Source organism: Pimephales promelas, chromosome 15, assembly GCF_988280905.1.
Source record: "Pimephales promelas chromosome 15, fPimPro1.hap1.1, whole genome shotgun sequence".
NCBI classification, from domain to species: domain Eukaryota; kingdom Metazoa; phylum Chordata; class Actinopteri; order Cypriniformes; family Leuciscidae; genus Pimephales; species Pimephales promelas.
The window spans coordinates 17,242,160-17,264,956 of NC_142783.1; the positions used below are offsets into that span (position 1 = coordinate 17,242,160).

Here is a 22,797-nt window from a genome sequence, read left to right on the forward strand (position 1 = left end):
TTCCTGTCTAAAGAATAGGCATTGTCTGGGTTCTGTAAATGCAGACATTATCAAAGTCTCATTTCCTTGATGTTGGCTGGCTCATTACTCGGCCTGACATCATAAGTGCATTACCATAGATGCGTCCTGTTCCTAGACAGGTCCAACTTCCATTACATTTCCCAGAGCTGATTCTATAGATTATCTCACTCTAGCTACTTTTGTCTCTCTGAAATCTGTTATCTGAGTTCCTCTCCATATCCCCCCGCCTGTCTGCCAGTCTCTGAAAACTCCTTCTCCGTCTCATTCTGTCCTCGAAGTCACGCTCAAGTTTTAACCTTTGGTCAAATGCGTTTCTGGGAAATGGATGAGATGATTTCGAATTGTTCTTTCATTGCAAAACTGTAAACAATAAGTGAGCGTATAATGCAGTTTCACATTGTTCTACAGCAGCAGTGGATGTTTCATCTTGGGTTCCTGAGTGCTTCGTTCTCCCACCTCCACTCTAATTACTGTGATTACACTGCCATCTTTAAAAGTCTTCATTGGCTCATTCCTCAACATGACCATTTATTTTCGAGCCAAGAAGAACTTATCTATGTCGAGCTGATTCTCATTGCTTTTAATAGAAGTGTAGAGCCACAAGGGTAGAGCAATGGCACAGGAAAAACATTGTTGCCTGTATTGCCATTTTTTGCTTCAGATGAGCCTTAATTCATCTTGTAATATTAAAATATGCTGTTACATTAGTCTGTATATTTCACTATCCAAACAAATCCAAAAATGTATGATTGTTAAATTATGACAATATTTTTTTTCATTGCTTTAACTCTTCAAAATAAGTTAAGCATTTTTTTTTTCATTTTTAATAAGCTATACGATTCGTTTTTTTTAAGTTCATGTAATGAAAGTGAAACATCCGTATAACTCAAACATTTGATTTCACTTAAAAATTTAAGACAGCAACTTTTTTTTTACAGTGGCAAATTGTAAAAAAAAAAAAAAAATTAAATGATCAATAAGTTATAACAATATATGTTTTTACATTGCTTTAACATTAAAGTAAGTTAAACAATTTTCAACTTTGTTATTCAAGATCAAATCAGGTTCATACAATTTACCTTAAAATGATTTAAACATCCAAGTTGATTGTACTTAAAAAAATTAAGGCAGCAACTTTTTTCTTTTTTTATAGATAATGAGGGTGATTTCTTGCCATCTTTGAGAGTAGCACACAATGCGCCAGCGAACAGGATGTTACCATGAAATTTGGCCTGGTAAACTTAACTCTATTGTAAGAGCTTTAAAAGCACACCCCGTACGCACGACCTCCATTATAAAATAAATGATGCTGAGCGGAAATTCAGAGAGCAGCCCACACAAAAGCAGGTCGGGACGTTTTCTCGTCCACTGCGTCACGATGTTGACTTACAGTCGTGAGCGCCTCGACCCCACCGGCAGCTAAGTGCACAATCATGTTGTAATCAAGTGTAAATACTCCACGATACAAAAATACACGCAGAGAACATTCAAAACAGCACTGAGGTCTGCATTGCTAGGAGTGAATGGAAGTCTTTGCAGAACAAAAAAAGGTTATTTTCCAAATAACATCAGGTTTTAGGTGACAACTGGAATCAGGATTCAGGCTAGGATATAACAACATGAGAATAATAAATAATAATAATTAAAATGTGCTCAACTCTTATGAAACTCTTTGCAAAGCGAGAGACAATGAAAGCACATTAACGGCCAGGAAATTACACACAGAGGTTGAGCAAATAGCGCTTTCTATTGACTCAAGTTCGGCAGCTGCAGAAGCAACAATGGGCAGTATTGTTCATTTGTAAATCGTATTTGAACAGTCGAGGTGGGTGGTGGTGGTGGTGGTGGTTTCCTTTCACCCACATTACCATTCACAAATCCATACAGTCAAACATTTTTCATGTGATTGGTAAAGAAACAGTTTAAGTGACCACTCGTACTAGAAAATCTATTCAGACATATCAGTTTACACTTCGTTAGAAGGTTTAATGGATATCCTAAAGATGACAAATTCATGATCCCATTGGGACCAATGGTGTATTGTATCTGTCAGAACAGGATAGCCTTCCCTAGAGACCCCTTATCTTCCATATAAACATATGATGGCAGAAGGTCATGCACACATACACATATAGGCTACACAAATATCCAGCTGTCAGCCCTTTTACTGCAATGAAAGAATGATATTGCTTGTTTAAATTAAGATTTGCTCAAATGAATTAAAGTCCTTCTTAGTCTTTCGGCATCAGAAGAACTGCTACACACATGGATATAGTAGAGGTGTAATGTGTCACTGCATCTTGGCCTGTGCGTTTAAGGGCAGGAATATCCACATTAATAATACATGGCAACGTTATGCAACAAGAATACCTGATGGCAGCAGTTGTCTATGCCAGAGACGGAAAGTGAGATGCTCTGCACAATGAATATGCCATTTTTCAATACACAGAAACAATAGAAATGACCAGTTAGGAGCATGGACATTAAACGGCATTGCTTTCATGGGGAAAGCAAGTTACATATGGCTGGAATGCACTATTAATGTCAATGAAAAGTTTTTAAATGATATTTATTTTTTTTTTTGCATTCACATGTACGTCAATGATGAGTCACCGGCATTTAAATAGAAACCTTTTCAATCACCACAGCGTTAAAGCTGATTAGAAGTATTTGTTCTGAACTTATGCTTTTTTGTAGGATCAAGTTACTCATAACCAGGGTGACATTTTTTTTTCTTTAGTGCAATGACAATAGCATTGCACTACAATACAATAAAAACCTAATTTATTAGAATATAAATATAATATTACGATAGAGAGAACACTCTCTCACAAAGAACCAAGGACAATCTCATTCCAACGAAGAAGATAATGATTGAGACTTCAACATCTGACACTCGCAGAATCATCAACATCTTCAGTTTTCAACCACTTTTATAATAGTGTACGGTACACAGGCATGTAAATATACTTTTGATTTGATGCTTTGAAAATGAAATGCTGATTTTTTTCTCATAGTTACATGGAACTTCTCAATAGTATAGTTCCGTGTATCACTTACCTATTTATGTATTATGTGTGTATGTTGTTTTAGTTTATTTATATTCATATAAATATCTAAATTTAGTTAATAAAACTTGTACATAATATGTATTTGGTAATGTTTTGTTCGCAATATGGAGTCCCTTTTACGATTTCGATTTGGCTACAGGCTCAAAGCACTGTACAAGCTAAGAAATAATTATCTGTTGCCATGGAAAGTACCTTTTTCTTTGACTAAATTAATAATCAAAGAGTTTGTTGGACGAATATGGACACTGAATATGGGTTGGAGCTCTTAATTTTGAACTCTCAAAGTTTTCTCATTTTCTTACGGGGAGCATGCCCCCGAACCTTCAGAATGCTCCAATTCTGGAATATAAATGTATATGAAACAGAATAATTCATAAATCAATACTACATTCAAGAAAGCAAAGCAATAAACCCAAGTGACTATTATCAATTCGAAAAGCTCTTATGTTTGTGCACAGCTAGTGATAACCTATTAACCGTGAAACTGACAGGTCTGTTTAAGCAGGCCAATGGAGGTCTCGTAAACTGAAGAGATCACCTTGAGCAGTTTGTAACTTGATGAAAACTATATCTGACCTGAACGTCTGAAATCTCACCCCTGGCGCTTACAGGGTCAGGGACTTCAGAACCTCCCATTCAAAAACCAATGGGATGAGAGTGTAAACAAAGAAGACAAGCAACTGTACTGCAACAAAGAAACATTATTTCAACAATGCATGATGGGACTGTAGGACGAGTCAAATGAATTGTCAGGTTCGATGCGTAGCTAAATCTAGCTCATAATGGGCTTGTGGGTAAAATAAGGATGTGAGTTAATCAATGTCCAACTTTTGGAGAAAACCGCAGACGCATTCCACTTCTCAACATGAATAACATTGTGTTCATTGTCTTTGCATTCTCACTCGACGCTCCGGAGCAATAAAGCATAGTAAGACAGAGATCAATTACGGATCATTTTCCTCTCATCTTCCTTCATTGCTCATTGTTGCTTGGTTTTGTCTATATATTGATTATACAGTATGACTAAAGTATGACTGCACAATGGATCATTCACTCTGTACGTCGGAAGAAATGATTGAAGACGATGTTTAAGATACCAGAGGATGCACATTTGATTTATCTTATCTTTCAACTTGAAACACTTTCAAAATATTCTAAAGGGTAGAGATAAAGAAATACTTTAAAAACAGTCATTTAAATCCTCAGAAGTATTTGTTTAGTGATTCAGGAATTCGTTTCTTTGAGACCCACCCTTTGTTTTACGATGGAGAGGACTCCCAAGAGACTGACTTGCAAACATAGAATAAAAGTAGGCCGAAGCAGTCATGCTGCCAGCATGGAGGTGTGAAGTGAGAGCTTTTAGAAAGGTGTGAATGATTGTTCGACTTGAACCGTTCCATAGAGATATTGACGTGACTCTGAAAACTACACTCTTCCCTGTGGATTAACATGTTTGGGTGCATTAAAACAGCTGTAATGACAACTTACAACAAACACACTCTCATACTCAAAAGTAGCAGTTAAATGTGATGTTATAAAGCCTAATATTGGTACAATTTCCTACCAGAAGTTCATAAGACTTACAGAGTTAGACAAGAGTTACATGAAGGTAAATAAACAATGACACAACTTTAATTTCTGGATGATTTGTCCCTTTAAAATCAGTCCGTAATTCTGTAGGTATCGATTCTGAATGCCACTGTGACTTATCTCTAAATCGTTTCAGTTTGAATCGAAATGACTAGACTTTAGATCTTTATTCTTCATCCGGCAAAACCAAACCAGGTTCTCCATTTTTCTACATCACCTCTAAACTTTCTCATAAAAAAAACAGTGTACATCTGGAGATGAATTCAAATTATATTTCCAAAGACTAAACCCGTGGAAAAGTGCTTTTCCATCAAGAGAGCACAAATTCTCTTTTATAAGACAACATTGGCATGTTTTTGAAGCAGGGCACAATTCTTCGCTGCCTGTTTATTGAAGCGGTCTGAGCTTAGCCTGAATCAGTAAGATTAGTATTGATCCTTGCGAGGTAGAGTGGCAGTTAACCAAGAGTGGTCTGACTTGCCTCAAGACTAACGGCAGTTTTGTTATCGGTGGACAAATCTCAAGAGCAACTCACAGACAATGTGTTTCATCTAAGCCTGATTAATGATTGTGTGCTTCATTTACAGGACTTTGCATAAGCAAGCTCTTCTTTAATTGCAACAGACGATCAATGCAGGGATGAGAAGGATGATGGCGAGACAAGCACCTGCTAACGATTGGCATGTTGTGGCGCTCGTTCGTATTCTTTAGACATTTTTTTTTGTAATTATTGTAATTTGAATATTATTGCTATATGTACTGGATACAGTGGCCATTGTGTCATTGCATACAGTAGTGACCAAAAGTGAAGATTGTGTAAGCATTTTGCATAATTGTGCTTGGAGTCAAATGTTTTATTTGTAATGATAATACAATGAATATATATAATTGAAAATTTGGCTTAAAGGGATAGTTCACCCAAAAATGAAAATTCTGTCACGATATTTTGAAGAATATGGGTAAGCAAACGGTTAATTTGAGCCCCAAATGACTTCCAGAGTAGAAAAACAATACTATAGAAGTCAATGCGGTCCATCAATGTTTGGTTACTGACATTCTTCAAAATATCTTCTTTTGTGTTCAGCAGAAGATATAAATCCATACAGGTTTGCAACAACTTAAGGGTCAGAAAATGATGACAGAATTTTCATTTTTGGGTGAACTATCCCTTTAAGTGTATTTGAAGTGATATAGTTGTAATCCCACAGATGACAAGGCAAGCCAGCCTATTGAAGCAGTCTGAATAAAGTATAAAATGGATAATAATCATAAAAGCCCTGGATTTTCACACTTGCACAATATCATATTTAACAGCGTCAGAAAGGTGATGAACTTCTAATATTGTTTTCATTGCCCTAATATGAGTTTCACTGCCAAATGCTACAATTAGTTTGAACTTTTCCCATTCAAACAGGAGGTGAATACGTAAACACGCAATAAGGTCATTCACTTCTGGTCTGTTTCCAAAGCAACAGTAAAGCCTTTTTTTTTTTTTTTTTTTTTGCGATTACAGACATTTAATCTCTGAATAAATATGTTTTGGCCGTTTCATCAGAGTTGGTCTTATGGGGAAATTATGAGTGTCTAAGAGGGCCTGCTAACCGTGTGCTTGCTGTGCAAAATCACCATGTTCTCCTCTAATGGAATTTCACAGTATTAAATGAACTCATTTCCCGCTGCAGCCAGAGAACGCAGAGGAGCAGCATACATGCCCACTGGATTTATTGTTCTTTGGTCATGCACACTTCTTTCCACTCTCTTTGGTCTTTTTTTATCCTTTCTCTTCATTTTTTTTTCCCTGCCTTCCATGAACTATTTCCAGACGTTGATATGGTCTAGTGTCTGAGAGGATGTAACTGAAGCCCTGCTTATCATATACATACGAACAAATAATGCAAAGGATATAGAAAGATTTGTCTGTACGAATAGTGCTCGGGGTCTGGTAATCAAAGAGTTGTAATTTTGAACCCCAACAATTAAATAATATATACAGGGTTGTTTTCGATATTGGAGGTGAAGTGACACAACTGACGCTGTTCGGTCACGTGACGGTAACAACATGGTGGATGTAGTAAGTCCGAATTATGCCGCGTTCCAGGCAACCTGTAACGCGTTTTTCCAAACTTATACCCGTGAAAGTGCATTCAAACCCGTGACTTCCCAGCTGTGAACTCGTTCTAGACCGATGCACTCCAGTTACGAGCTCTGACGTCACATAGCCTGCGAAAACATACAAAACAACAATGGCAGCCCCTACGGATGCAGTGTTTCTGGAGGCGGTACACGGTGAGAATACACTTTAGGACACATTTCCATGCGTTTTTTTTTTCTTTTTTTTTTGTAGTTTGCCATGATTGGCCTGGAATGCTACAAAGTCGTGAGTCGTGGTTTGAAGTCGTGATTTACGTGCTCAAAAACCTTCCTGGAATGCAGCATTACATTCAGACTACTCACATTAACACTATGTAAACTTTTTTTAACGGTCACAAAGTAAGTTCAAATTCAAATGTAGTACCTACTCAGTACACGATGTTAGATGCACTGCACGTCTGTTTAAATAAATACATACAGATTTAGCTTTACAGATTAGAGGTGGGTGATATACCAGTAGACATGATTAACTAGTAGAAATTTGTCAACCGGTAGATTTTGAACTATCGTCTCTGTCGCAGGGTGTGCTCACATGACATATAGCCTACCTGTGCAATGCGTTCACAAAATTGTATCGTTTTTATGCGTTTCTAAGCCTTGTTTAAATAGTTTACCTGCAATATGAAATAGGACGCATTTCGGCATATGTGCGGGCTGTCTGAGGCGGTTTCTGAGCGCTGTGAGAGACTTTTGTTTCTCAACATTTTAGAGTGGTTTTTGGCACCTTATTGGTCTTGAAAGGTCAAATACACACTCGTATCTGTCATAGTGCCCGTCTTTGCGAGTATCCTTGTAAACACAGTTGTTTATGTCTTAAATGAACGCAAACACTTGAGAAAGAAAAAAATGTGTATGGCTATTTTTAGATAAGTGTATTCGGTCTTAAAGTGACAACATCCTAATAAACCTGCTTCTGTCTGTCATTTAATTTGAATCTCATTGCGATTCCTCAACCGTGTTTGGAGGAAGAAGAAGGATGAGACCATCCCAAGAACACCATCCCTACTGTGAAGCATGGGGGTGGTAGCATCATGCTTTGGGGGTGTTTTTTCTTCACCTGGGACAGGGCGACTGGGGTGTTTTTTCTTCACCTGGGACAGGGCGACTGCACTGTACTAAGGAGATGACTGGGGCCATGTATTGCGAGATTTTGGGGAACAACCTCCTTCCCTCAGTTAAGAGCATTGAAGATGGGTCGAGGCTGGGTCTTCCAACATGACAATGACCCGAAGCACACAGCCAGGATAACCAAGGGGTGACTCTGTAAGAAGCATATCAAGGTTCTGGCATGACCTAGCCAGTCTCCAGACCTAAATTCAATAAAGAATCTTTGGAGGGAGCTCAAACTTCGCGTTTCTCAACTACAGGAAAACTACAGGAAATGTAATTGCAAACAAAGGCTACGATATATACTTATTTGCAGCTGTACCATACAAATACATAGTTTAAAAAAATCATACATTGTGATTTCTGGATTTTTTTAGATTATGTCTCTCACAGTGGACATGCACCCACAATGACAATTTCAGACCCCTCTGAAAATGGAGAACTTAAAAAATAGCAGGGTGTTCAAATACTTCTTTTCCTCACTGTATATATATATATATATATATATATATACATCATAAAATATATATATATATATATTTAAGACATTCCTTCACAACACACACTACTGAAATATGCGGAGACGGATTGGAAGAGTGATGCCTGCAGTGAGGTAAGCAGTGTATTCTTTACCTGGAGCATTGTACTGGCAGGATTACATGAATATCTTCCTCCCAGAGTTTCCTTGGGAACCCCATATAAAAGATATCAGACATCTGAAACATTCGGAGTGACTATGGAACCCCTCGGGTAACACATACACACACACAGCAACATCACCTGATGGAATAATAGTTTGCGATGAGAAAAGTTAAGGCCGCATAAGAGCAAATGAAGATAATCCCAGAGGAAAATTATTCTTTGGGAGAGCAGTAATCTCCATCTCAAATGCTGAGTTTTACCATGCGGACAGCCAGAAGAAAAGTGGCTCCATCCAAGCCTGCATTGCAATCCAGTATCTATAATATTGCACTAAAAAAGAGCCAAATTGGAGGGGAAAAAAATGTAATGTGATTTTCCATTAGCAGATTAAAATGTCTTTCATGGCTGCCGTTCCTCTTAAATCTATAGCCACGCTTAAACCACTGTGCCTCAGCCCAACCTAAAAATGTCAGGAATACCAGCCGCGCAAGTGCTTTCCTTTTCCTATGACGCAGATCATTTAAAAGTGAATTTCACAAGTAAACTACACCCTCATTGAGACACAAAATGCCTCTTTCCAAATTGTTGGATGAACTGAGAAGAAGAAAAAAAAAACTGTTACAAAATTTACATGAAGGCTTTCCTTCCTTTTCCCTGGCGAAAGAGCAAGGTCACGGTCCAAATGTTTTTTTTGTTTTTTTTCTTTGTAATAAAACATTTGTAATTACGAGGTTGAGGTCGAAAGTTTACATACACCTTGCAGAGGGTTCAAATTTGCAAAAGATGCTGGAAAACAAGTCATTTGCATTTGCATTTTCAAAAGGACACACAGATAGACACAGATCATTTTTTTCTATTATTTTTTCTTGTGGACTTCATATATGTAAAGATCAGTTATGTTAGAAATCTCATTTAGGACAGTACATTAAAAAAATAGTGTGCATTTTTTATGATCCTTCTAAATCATTTTGCAGATTGTGCAAGGTGTATGTAAACGTTTGACTGCAAACTGTATATGTACAGACATGCATACACATGACAAAATTGTACTACCACTTCATTCATCCGTAGGGAAGTAAAGAGATTACATTCTGCGATGTGGGGCAATTGATTGTGACATTTAATTTATTTCCTATGCCTTATTTCTTCTCCTTACTAAACCCCAGCAACAAATCCACGGATAATATAATAACTTGACACACGACTTTTTTTCTTTTTTTTTTCACACGTTTTATTTGCATTTAAAAAAAAAATAATAATATTAATAATTTGTCACTGACCAAAAAAGCACAATGTATAGTGTATATGGTTTATGCACTTTTTTAAAAATGTTATTTTAATTTTGGTATTAGTAATTTACTTTTAGAAAATAACGCTGTTTATTTTTTGGTCATTTTTTTTAATTTTTTTTTTATGAAAATCTATATGGGATAAACTATGCCAGTGTTTGCTTGTTACAGTATACATTTGCAAAACCTTACTGAATTTAAACCAAAAGGACACACCTGAAGCTGAACTTCTACTTCTCCGGTCACCTTACAGCAATGCTGGGCGTCTTTTTGTACCCACTGGAGGCTTCAGACCTATTACCAGAGTGATTACATTTGTCAGCTCCAGCCTCAGCTTTTTGATCAAGATGGATGGATTTTTTATTCTGGGCAGACACAGGCTTAACGTTTGCTCTGGGTTTGCCTATAGAGGTCGAGTCTAATTAAGAGATGGAAAGAAAGTGATAAGGAAAAAGCAGCCATTGTCCATTTCTGACTCAGCAGAGAGAGATTTTCCAATTCTGACTCAGGAGATGGAAAGCATAAGCAGAGTAGGAGGAGGAGGAGGAGGAGGAGGAGGAGGAGGGATTGAGACAACAGTACATCATTGCAGTTTCTCGTGTTAGAAACAAAAGATGATAGCAGCATAATTCCTCAGAAACATTGTTCACTTTATCAACGAAACTACAGATGAAAATGTTTATGATAACAAAGAGGCAGTGTTGTAGTACTCGAGACTCGGACTCGTCTCGGACTCGGTCTCGAGACCATATTTTAATGGTCTTGGTCTTGTCATGGACTCGTGTCCATTTGGACTCGGAATTGACTCGTACTCGAACATTTTTTTTTTATGACTCGGAATTATTCCAAAGTCCACTCGAGTTCAATTAAAAATCTTTTTCATGATTATTAATGTATGTTAATAAAATATTTCTTTAAATTGATTGACACGCCCAGTGATTGGTGATTTTCTAGTGCGCAACTGTGCATGACAAATTGTAATAAAATTACTTTTAACACCACCTACTATGTGGCCTTTTTACCCTAAACTGATCATATTTTTTAAACTCTAAGTAAATTCAGTAAAAAAAAAAAAAAAAAAAGGATTTCTCTAAGTAAATAAAAGTAAATTAGGTAATCAACCCTCACTGGTCTCGGTCTCGACTCGGACTCGACTCGGACTCGACTCTCTATGGACTCGGTCTTGACTCGGACTCGACTCTCTCTGGTCTCGGTGTCGACTCGGACTCGAGTGAGGTGGTCTCGACTAAAACACTGCAAAGAGGGGCTTAAAAGCGGAACAATTAAACAATTTCATTAAAACATAATAATGGCGAAGATATGACAAAAAAATAAGGATTTGCAAGATATTACGAATGCACTTTAAGAAAATTTCTAGAAAGAAATGACAAAATTTTATAAAACATAACACACGTATGTCAGTGTATACACACAACAAACCACAACATATCAGATATAATAGGATAAAACAACAGATATTGTAAAGATCTAATAAAACAGAAAAATGTAATAGAACACATAATTTGAGTACACCGTACACCCCATCCGCAGAAACGAAGTTTGCACGGTTCCTAGTTGCAGTTTGTGCCTGACAGGATTAACTGTGGACACAGTAAATGACACATTATTGTGGATGGTGAAGCTGGGATTCAGCAATTTGGTTTCAGCTGTGGAGCTTGAGCGGAGCGTGCTGTAGAAGAGACTTGTTGAGCAGATAACTGCGTCCATCATCCCATGCTTGGCAGACAGAATCTGCTCTCTAGCCTGAGGGCATTAGTATGGCTGGGTTTGGACTCCCTGGCTGCTGCCTCCAGGCTGCGGGAAGCTGTGTAACTCTGTTTCTTGTTGGGCCTCCAATGGGGCCTAACCTTAAAAAAAAAAGCTAACCTCGAAGGAAAGAGCAGGGCGTAATTGAACCAAAACATGCCCTCTGGGTGGAAAAATGACTGGCTGTGATGCACTCTTTAACTTCTCGTCTAGGTCTAGCTTAAAATGTTAATGCACACACTATACTCAGAAAAGACACTTAATATGCCTGTGGCCTGTGGTATCTGCCACCATTAGCAGCAGATCCTTGAAGTCCTGTAGGTTGCAAGGTAGAGCCACTGTGGGTTGAAATAGTCGGTCAAGAAAATCCCACAGATGCTCAATTGGATTGAGATCTGGGGAATTTAAAGGCCAGAACAACATCTTGAACTCTTCATCATGTATATATAAAGTAGTTCTTTAAAACCCATGTTCCAAACCCATGTGACTTTGGTAGAACACACAAAAAAGAACACTTTTTTTAAAGACTGCCTATGCTCCACTAAATATTGAATTCACTTTTCCACATATTCAGACTTTAGATTATTGTCAATGCCATAACTTTTTACATAGCAGGTTTAAAATATGGAAAAGTGTAATTATTTGAGTTAATAGGCAACTTTAGTGTCAGGGTATTCCTCAAACAAGCCCATCGTTTGAGTTCAGAAGATCTAGACTAGTTTTAAAAAAAAATAGATAAAGAAAAACATGACCGTGAAATAAAACATTAACGGAATACATTAACTGTAAAAAAAATGACAACTGTAAAATTAAGATATAAATTTAATATAAAATCGAATTCAGAAAATATAGAAATAAAATCGAATTCAAAATATCCACAAAATCTATAATAATATACCAATGATACTACACACTGATTAGAATATGCCAAACAAAACATGTGGATTATATTTATGATACTTTTTTGGGGGGTTCTTTTGGAGCTTGACAGTCCCTGGTCACCATTTGCTTTTCTTTGTAAAGAAATTATCAGCATGAACGTCATTCAAATTTTCACCTATTGTGTTCCATGGAAAAATAAAGTCATGCGGTTTTGGAACACAATATTATTTTAATTCACTGATTAATTCATTTAATGTGAATGAAATTTACCACAGTAAAAAAAAAAAGAGAAGGAAACCAGCTGAACACAAAAATAAAGCAATGAAACGCTCCCATTTATTGATCCAGCACAAAAAAAAAAAATAAATAATCCACAATTGTATTGCTTACTAAAATAAATAAAAAATGATGCCATGCCACAACTGTTACATTAAAATGTTTGAGAGAATTTTGGCAACCAAATGGGGAAAGGAAATCTGAAGGAATGTAAAATAAAGTATTCCGTAAAATTTTTCGGAGACGTGACGTGCATCACAAGTCTGAGGTATTGCATAATCCAAAATAACTTACACTACTGTGAAAAAACATCAGTTAGATACTATGGAGAAAAATAATCATGCACCGAGCATTTGCTCTAACACATACTGTACTGCACTGATCACATGACTGGTTAATCATATGATCAGTGGCTTTTCATTGACCTTTTCTTTAAATTGTTAAAAACCGATGATTTTACTGTCATTTGTTTGCTTTACTTACAGCATTCATTAAAAACGTTCCATGGTCAACCCATAATGCACTGTCAAAGTGTGCGGAGTTCAATGCATAGGGCGTTATGGCCTGGTTCAAGCCGCTCAGTTTGGGTTCGGCAGGCATCTGAAGAGGTAGCTGACCCATCTGACCAGCGTGGAGCTGCGGAGCCACAACACCAGTTCATACAGGTCTATCTGGCACAGAGACCAACACTCAGACAGAGAGATCCGCAGCCGGCTGCTCCGTGACTTGCTTTTATTCCTCTTGTGCCTAATAGAGAGGCACAGAGACACAAAGATAGACAGAAGAGTGAAACGAAGAACTAAGAGGAAAGGTGAGATTACATTGGTTGAAGTAAGTGGGCTGTAAATGATTCAGACGATGTTGGCTCAGGCTTCAAGGTATAAGTGAGGGACTTTAGACAGACCACACTAGGTCATGTAATATATATATATATATATATATATATATATATAGAGAGAGAGAGAGAGAGAGAGAGAGAGAGAGAGAGAGAGAGAGAGAGAGAGAGAGAGAGATTGATTGAAAAACTCCTTTAATTCCTAATTAACATCCTAAAACATTGACATTATAACATCAATCTCACAAACACTTAAATATTATCAAAAAGATAAAACCATCTCTCCATCATCACCGACAACACAAAGAACATTTGCAACAGACCATTTTTCAACAAAACACTGTACATTGTTTGTCAACTTGTAATAAGCATATTCAATTCTAAGACGGGATGCTAATAGGCCTAAAAAGACCCTATTGACTTCATTTGACCCTTTTTTCTGAATCATATGTTTCCTTGAAATCCATATGGAAAGTTTAGCCACTCCAAACACATAATTCATCAAAACATGTTTTTGTTTTTTCTTTGCAGAGTACTTTGGTCCAAAAATAAACAAAGAAAATGAAAAACATTCTCCCCAAAGTAAACACCACTGTTCCAATAAATGAAACAACTCTCCTAACCTACAGCATTCACAAAACAAATGAACCAAAGTTTCATTCTGGGTACAAAAAGGACATTCCACCCCTTGACTAGGATCTAAATGGGCAACATGTTTATTAGTGGCTATAGCCCCATGAGTTATTCTCCATTGGAGATCTCCCGTCCTCTTATCAATTGGTAATTTATACAAAGATCTCCAACAGCCTTTCACAGACTGATCAGGGCCAAAATAATCAAACCACTTTGATGGTTTCATTTCCACCAAGGATCTCATGTAAAACATTTTTACACACAGAATATACATTTGTTTCTTGCCCAACTCTTCAAAAGAACCTAGCTGTACAGTTGAGAATGAAAGAAAGCTATCTTCTATGCTGAGCCCCTCTTCAATTGTTAGAGAAACATCAAGTGATGGGAAAACATATTCACACCCGTCCTCCCATTGACCCAGCACATCTCTTTCACTGGCAAAAGCTTTCAGTGACGGTGGTAGTGACTCACAGACCTCATCCACTATTTTTCCAATCAATCTCTCAGATCTTACATTGGCCAATCGTCCTAGTTCAACTAGAGAGGTATTCATGGCTCTAAAGAGATGCCCCAGCTTTGTGCATCCAGCCTCTCTCAGTGCTGATCGTAGACTGGAAGACTTTAATGACCTTACATTAATGAAATCATTAAAAAATAGAGGCTCTTCAAAGATCCACATTCCAGGCAATGCAGTTGAATCTCTTGTAGTTTTCAAAATGTGATATGCATTTAAAACTGAATAATAGAAGGATGTTAATTCCCCAAAATCTACTTCTTCAGTTTTTAACAAAAAAAGTTGCTTACTATAACCCAGCCTCCCTGCCTTCTGTAAAAGCAACTTTGCAGTTTCATGCCATCTCAACCCATTCCCATATAGAAATCTCTGTACAGTTTTTAATCTAAACGTCACAATACGTGAAGATAAATCTACAAGTCCCTGACCCCCCTCACAAAGAGGCAGATAAAGGGCAGCAGCTCTAATCCAATGACAGCCTGACCAAAAAAAATCTAAAAGTTTCCTCTGTAAACTTTTAACCAGGGCCTCCGGTGGATTTAAAACCATAAATTTATGCCAGAGCATGGAAGCAACCAAATTATTTATTACAAGAACACGCCCTCTGTATGACATCTGGGGCAACAACCATTTCCACTTGGACATTTTTGCAGACACCTTCTCCATTATTCCCTCCCAGTTCTTTTCTTGATATTGTTGTGTGCCCAAAAAAATACCCAAAACTTTAAAGCCATTTTTCCCCCATGTCACACCTCCAGGTAAACAAGGCAGCTTTTCCTGTTCCCACTTTCCCACCTGTAAAGCCTCACTTTTATCCCAGTTGACTTTCGATGAAGAAGCCTTTTCATAACACCTCAAAGCCCTTAAAATTGTACATACATCATCATCATTTTTAATGAATATATTGATGTCATCAGCATAAGCTGAAACAACTAAAGGGGACTCAGAAATGTGATTTGGTAACCTAAAACCATTCAAATTGTTCCTCAAAAAACACAAAAGAGGTTCAATAGCTAATGAATAAAGCTGTCCTGAAATAGGACAACCTTGCCTTATTCCTCTTTCCACAGGAATTGGTCTGCTAAGTCCTCCCCCTACTTTGACCATGCAAGAAGCTCCATTATAGAGGAGACTTATCCAGGCAATAAATCTCTCTCCAAAACCAAAAGCTTTTAAGACAGAATACAAAAACCTATGATCGATTCTGTCAAACGCTTTCTCCTGGTCTAAAGATAAAAGTCCAACATTTTGATCATACACTTTACACACATCTAACACATCTCTTATCAAAAATAGGTTGTCCATTATAGTCCGATCTGGAATACAATAGGTCTGATCCATGTGCACAAGCAAGCCGATATAAGGCTTCAACCTATTGGACAGAGCTCTAGAAAGCACTTTATACTCGGTACATAAAAGCGCAACAGGCCTCCAGTTCTTAAGATGTGACAAATCTCCTTTTTTTGGAAGTAGAGTTAATACAGCTCTTCTGCAAGAAGTTGGAAGTAAACATTGTTCAAAAGAGCTCATCAGGACTTCATGAACATCGGATCCTATAGTCCCCCAAAAATGTTTAAAAAAGTCAATACTGAGTCCATCTATTCCGGGTGAGCGCCCCGAAGTCAGCTGATTAACAGCTATAGTGAGTTCCTCCAGGCTTAGTTCTTTATCCAGTTCTGTTTGTTCAAATCCACTGAGTTTAGGCAGACCTTCTAAAAGTTCTTGGACACATTCTTCATCACATTGCTCTTTGCCATACAACTCTGTATAAAAAAGCGCGGCGCATCTTCTCATTTCTCCTCCATCAGTTGTTACATGCCCATCCGGACATCTCAGACATGTCATGCGCTGATTTTTCACATCAGTTTTTTCCAAGTTGAAAAAAAACGTACTTGAGGCATCCATATCCTTTAATTGAATATATCTTGACCTCACAAGGGCCCCTTTTACTTTTTCTTGTAGCAAAGAACTCAGCTCCACTCTCTTTATTTTCAAAGTGTCATTGCTTTCCGCATCCCCACCATTTAAAAGGCCATTTTCAATCTGTTTTATGGCCTCCTCAACTTCATTTATAGCCTGTTTTAACATAGTAGAAGAAAAAGAAGTATATTGTTGACAAAAAATTCTGATTTGAGCCTTTCCAACTTCCCACCACTTATTTAAAGACTCAAAAAGACTCCTTTTTTCTTTCCACTTCTGCCATAGAATTTTAAAATTCTCACAGAATGTTACATCTTGGAGCAATTTATTGTTGAAGTGCCATTGAGATCTAGTAATATTTTGCATCAAAGAAATAGTCACAGTAATAAGATGATGATCAGAAAATCCAACTGGTCTAATTACACTTTCAATTAACTTTGATCTAAGTCCGTGTGACAAGTAAAATCTATCTAGTCTTGCTGCACTCACTCTTCCATCTAAAATTTTGACCCAAGTATATTGTCTTTCATTTGGAAATTTAATTCTCCATGCATCTATAAGATCTAACTGGACCAGTAAACTTTTTAAATTTCTACTAGATTGCAAATGTGGCTCCTCACTAAGTCTATCATTGTTAAAATCAACAGTGCAATTCCAGTCCCCACCTAGAATAAGATAGTCAAAATCATTTAACTCAAGAGCTTTTTTTACATTATTGAAAAACTCTATTCTTTCAGACCCAATATTAGGGGCATAAATGTTAATAAAACAGTAGACTAAACCCTCTATATTAGCTTTGACCATTTGAGCTCGACCTTTAACTAAGTCACAGGAACTCAAAACATTAATTTTTGAATTACTGGAAAAAAGTATTGCTACCCCTCCACTCAAATTACTCCCATGATTTAAAAAAACTTGACCACCCCAAGATAGACCCCATTCAACTTCATCTTGTGTTATGCTATGTGTTTCTTGTAAAAAAATTACATCTAGTCTATTTATTTTTCCCACCTCCTTAACCATTTCTCTCTTCTGTCTATCCCGCCCACCATTCATGTTTAAAGAGCCCACTCTTAAACTCCCCATAGAAAAAAAGAAAAGAAGGGACAGACAGAGAAAAAAAATAGGCAAAAGATGCATCATGATCAAAGCTGACATCATCTATTTTCTTACTAAAACTCTCCGTCCTTTTCCTGTTTTATTTGGCTTGGAAACCTTTTTAAGTGCCGTGACATGTTTCCTCAAACGATACCGCTTCCGTTCATCCAACAAGTCCACACTAACCATCTTTTGTAGTAATGCCACCGACCTAATAAATTTATCTGTGTCAGCAAAGTAATCATCGACCTTAACTGACTGACCAAACGTTTCATCCAGGAAATTATTAATTTCCTCCAGAGAATACAAATCTTTCACTCTATTTGACCCATCAAAACCTTCACCATCTGACTCATCCTGTTCCATCTCTTCAGCATCACTTTCCACCTGACTTCCAACATTCAACAAAGTAGTCACTTCATTCTCCACGGATGCAACAAAAGCATTCTGGTCAGTAGGTACACTTTTCTCCGTAGCTTCAACTTCACTGATTTGTTCCCCTGTAATTTTCACCTCTTTTGGAGGTGCCACAGCGCTCTCAGCAGAAGTTGATGGCTCTGAGGAACTATCATCCACCTTACCATCTTGATTTGTCCCAGTATTCTCTACACTATGCATTCTTTCTCCCTGAACAGTAGACATACTACTAGAAGTTGCGCCACCTTGCCCATCAGCTTCCTGTGTTTGTACAATGTGGTTCTCTGCACGTTCAGCTTGTTCTCTGTGCGGGCAATCAAGACGCTTGTGCCCCACATCCCCACATTCAAAACATTTCATACTCCCTGAATTAGCATACACAGTGTAATATCCTCCTCCATGCTTTATCTTAAAGGATACATCCAAAGACTGTGTTGGAGAGTCTAGGAACATAAACACTTGTCTACGAAGTGAGATAACATGTTTTAAACGCGGATCCTTGCATCCGAGCGTTACGGTCTTAAAACCACTCGCAAACTTTCCAAACCTACGCAATTCTTGTTCAATCAGCTCATTTGGAATGAAAGGCGGTACACCTGAGACAACTACTCTTGTAGACGGCACTGATAACGGCGAAACTTGAACAAACAAATCATTGATAAACACTCCATTTTCAACCAAATCATGTACCAAGCGTTCGACTTTCAAAAAAACTACTGCCGCTTTATTCATTCTAGACGCATGAGAAATATTATCAAACCCTACCTGTTCACCAACTGCGATCAGAGCCTCCTCCATCGTAACACCGGGATCAGTAACGAACCGAACCCCGTGTCCAATGGACAGCGGCGGCGTCACAGCGGACGCCATACCCGCGAAAGTTTAAACAATTATTATTCCGTCTGTTTTCCGCCCGATGCAAAAAAATAAACGATGTCTTACCTTGACCATGCACGTGAGGAAATGAGAAGAAAAATCACCACAGCAGCATGCCAAAAAAACATCAAAAAGCTAGCTCCCCATGCACAACCACTCACTCAATCATTCACTCACTCACACCAACGGAAACCGAAAACCGGAAGCCCGAGAGAGAGAGAGAGAGAGAGAGAGAGAGAGAGAGAGAGAGAGAGAGAGAGAGAGAGAGAGAGTCAGTGGGATATCCTTGGGGTGAAAATGATTACTTCGCTCTCCTAAATGCATCTGACATTTTCACAGCGAACAGCTTTCAACTGACAAACAAGTGAAATTGCATGAATTTTCTTACATGTTCCCGATGAGGTGATTGAGAAATAAGATAAGGGTGATGGTGAAATTTACTGTAATTTTGTGAGCATTCAAAGTCTACAAAGCTTTTTTTGGGTGGACAAGTTTGACAGGATTTCAGACCATAGCTGTGTCAGACTGGAGATGTCACACTGTGCTCCATCGGACAGGAGCACACCGACATCATGAGCAGAATACAGGCTGAAGGCAGAAAGCAGGGGCTGATGGGAACCCAGGAGTCAGTCACCAATTGTCACTCGTCCTACGCTACCAACAGTAACTTGTTGTATGCTTGCCACACAGGTCAAAAGGATTTTGAAAAACCTGCCAATTGGTGAACTGAACTAAGAAAACATACAGCCCAAAATAATTCAAAAAAGTAGATTTCGTATAATTAAATAAAAAAAAATTATATTCTGTTTATATAGCTGTTTTATACAGTATGTTAACATTTTAAAATTAAAACATGATAGCATTGTGTTAATTCATGCCAAAAACAATAGGCTACAAGCAATATGCTACAATCTATGAATATACTATAGAAGCAGGCAAACATGCTAGCTATCTAGTTTAAAATGTAATTAATTTTTAATTGTAATTTTGTAACATTATACATTTCTTTCGTGTCACTTTTGTTCAATTTGCTGAATAAAAACCCAAACTTTTGAACTGTAGAGTGAAACGTACAGTTAATTTTGGATCCTGGGTGTAGATATTTACAGTTACAGTTAATATTACATAACTCGTTGGCTCTTATATCATCCATTATGAATATTTCAGAGATATAGTGGATGTAGTCACAGCTGAGCGGGAGCTAAATTATTAACCCAGGTCAGCGAGAGGCCTTTCAGTCTGTCGGTCCCTGCAAGCAGACAGAGAGTGACAGAAAGAGTGAACTCAGCATGCACTCCCAGTCCTCCTTGTTTTTCATTACACCTTGCATATGTAGCCAATCAGACAAAGCTGTGTCTGAAACCTGAAAACTACTACCTTCACAAGAAGAAGCAGACGCATTAAGGCACGTATCAAACCCTGAACATACTATACACTCACCTAAAGGATTATTAGGTACATCACACTTGTACTGTGTTTGATGCCTTTTCGCCTACAGAACTGCCTTAATTCAGTTTGATAGCATCTTGCAGTTGATGGAGATTTGTGGGATGCACATCCAGAGCACGAACCTCAAGTTCCACCCCATCCCAAAGATGCTCTATTGGGTTGAGATATGCTGACTGTGGGGGCCATTTTAGTACAATGAACTCATTGTGATGTTCGAGAAACCAATTTGAAATGATTCGAGCTTTGTGAAATGCTGCATTATCCTGCTGGAAGTAGCCATCAGAGGATGGGTACATGGTGGCCATAAAGGGATGGACATGGTCAGAAACAATTCTCAGGTAGGCTGTGGCATTTAAATGATGCCCAATTGGCACTAAGGGGCTTATAAAGTGTGCCAAGAAAACATCCCCCACACCATTACACCACCACCACCACCAGCCTGCACAGTGGTAACAAATTCTGACTCTTCCATCTGAATGTCTCAAGAGAAATCGAGACTCATCAGACCAGGCAACATTTTTCCAGTCTTTAACTGTCCAATTTTGGTGAGCTCCTGCAAATTGCAGCCTCTTTTTCCTATTTGTAGTGGAGATGAGTGGTACCCGGTGGGGTGTTGTAGCCCATCCGCCTCAAGGTTGTGTGTGTTGTGGCTTCACAAATGCTTTGCTGCATACCTCGGTTGTAACGAGTGGTTATTTCAGTCAAAGTTCAGTCATGCCTACATACGGGATGTTTTTCCCCTTTCACACCGTTCTTTGTAAACCCTAGAAATGGTTGTGCGTGAAAATCCCAGTAACTGAGCTGATTGTGAAATACTCAGACCGGCCCGTCTATCACCAACAACCATGCCACGCTCAAAATTGCTGAAATCACCTTTTTTTCCCATTCTGACATTCAGTTTGGAGTTCAGGAGATTGTCTTGACCAGGACCACACCCCTAAATGCATTGAAGCAACAGCCATGTGATTGGTTGATTTGATAATTGCATTAATGAGAAAATGAACAGGTGTTCCTAATAATCCTTTAGGTGAGTGTACATTCTAACATCCTGTTCATCTGGCAGATCTTTGACTAAAGTTGAAAATGTAGAAAAAAAAAACTCAATAGGTCCTCTTTTAAAAAAAAAAAAAGTATACTTTTGTGTTCTACAGAGAAAAGAACAAAAGCCTTAAAGGTTAGAGCGTGAGTAGATTATGACAATTTTCATTTTTGGATGAACTATTCCTACAGCTTTTAATATGAAAACCTAACTCAGTGTAATAGATACTGCAAACATTTCTGCACAAATCAAACTAAATCAGTGTGCGATGGTCCAGTTCCTTCTCTAGGTCTGACTTTTTCTTTCTGCTGTGTCTGTGAGCACAGCAATTGGTAATAGATTTTAGATCCTGCATTCTGCACTTTGCTGCCATTTGGTTTTAATAAAAAAGGCGTTGAGGCAGACAACATTGAGTTTCATGTCTGGGTGCTTTTTTCTTTCTGTATCACGCCGAAATCCTTTACGAGCAGACGTGAGCGTCTCTTCTCTGACAACCGCCAGGATTCCTCCTTCAAATCCGAACGATTTTCTCCTCCAATCATTATGTTCTTCATTAGAATGGTGATAATAAATCAATATGATCACTGCTCACTGCTGTGGAAAGTACAATATAGTACAATATAGTGGCATTCATTCACCCACTTGCATTTCAAGGTGGGGGAGGTGGCTGCTAAGTCATGTGTGTGTGTGTGTGTGTGTGAGTGCATTTAAATGCTTTGTGAGATCCCACAGAGTCCTCTTAAGTGAACGAGAGCTCCTGCGGTGTGTGGGATAGTGTCTGTGGGTTACTGGTGTGAGAGAGATGACACTGTCTTTGAGCACTGAGATGACATCAGGGACTTGAGCTCCAGAGCAGACACGCAGAGATGAGCCAATGAGAGCCCACTGAACAGAGAGAATGAGGCGTTTAACAGCAGACAAACTCCTAATGTGTGGGATCAGGTTTTGTTCAGGTGCTGAAACTCTTACCATGTGACTATTCAAGTAATACTGCAGTAAACATGGACAAAGAAGACTCTTTTGCACAACCGAGTCTGAATTTGTTTGATCCAAAATATAGTGAAAACTGTAATATTGTGAATTATTTTTCCAATTTAAAATAACTTTTTCTAGAATTTAATTTATTCATGTGATGTTAAAGTGGAATTTTTAGCATCATTTCTCCAGTCTTCAGAGTCACATGATCCTTAAGAAATAATTTTAATATGAAAATTTGCTGC

At 38.0% G+C, this 22,797-nt stretch overlaps 1 protein-coding gene across 1 annotated transcript in view; it reads right to left on the bottom strand.

The window, feature by feature from the left end:
- Nucleotides 1-12,853: 12,853 nt before the first annotated feature.
- Nucleotides 12,854-22,797, bottom strand: part of adck1 (aarF domain containing kinase 1) — a 126,802-nt gene continuing 116,858 nt past the window's right edge. The window contains exon 11 of the mRNA XM_039671164.2: nucleotides 12,854-13,543. Coding sequence (XP_039527098.2) covers nucleotides 13,375-13,543 — 169 coding nt within the window. The 3' untranslated portion in view covers nucleotides 12,854-13,374. The remainder of the gene's footprint in view (nucleotides 13,544-22,797) is intronic.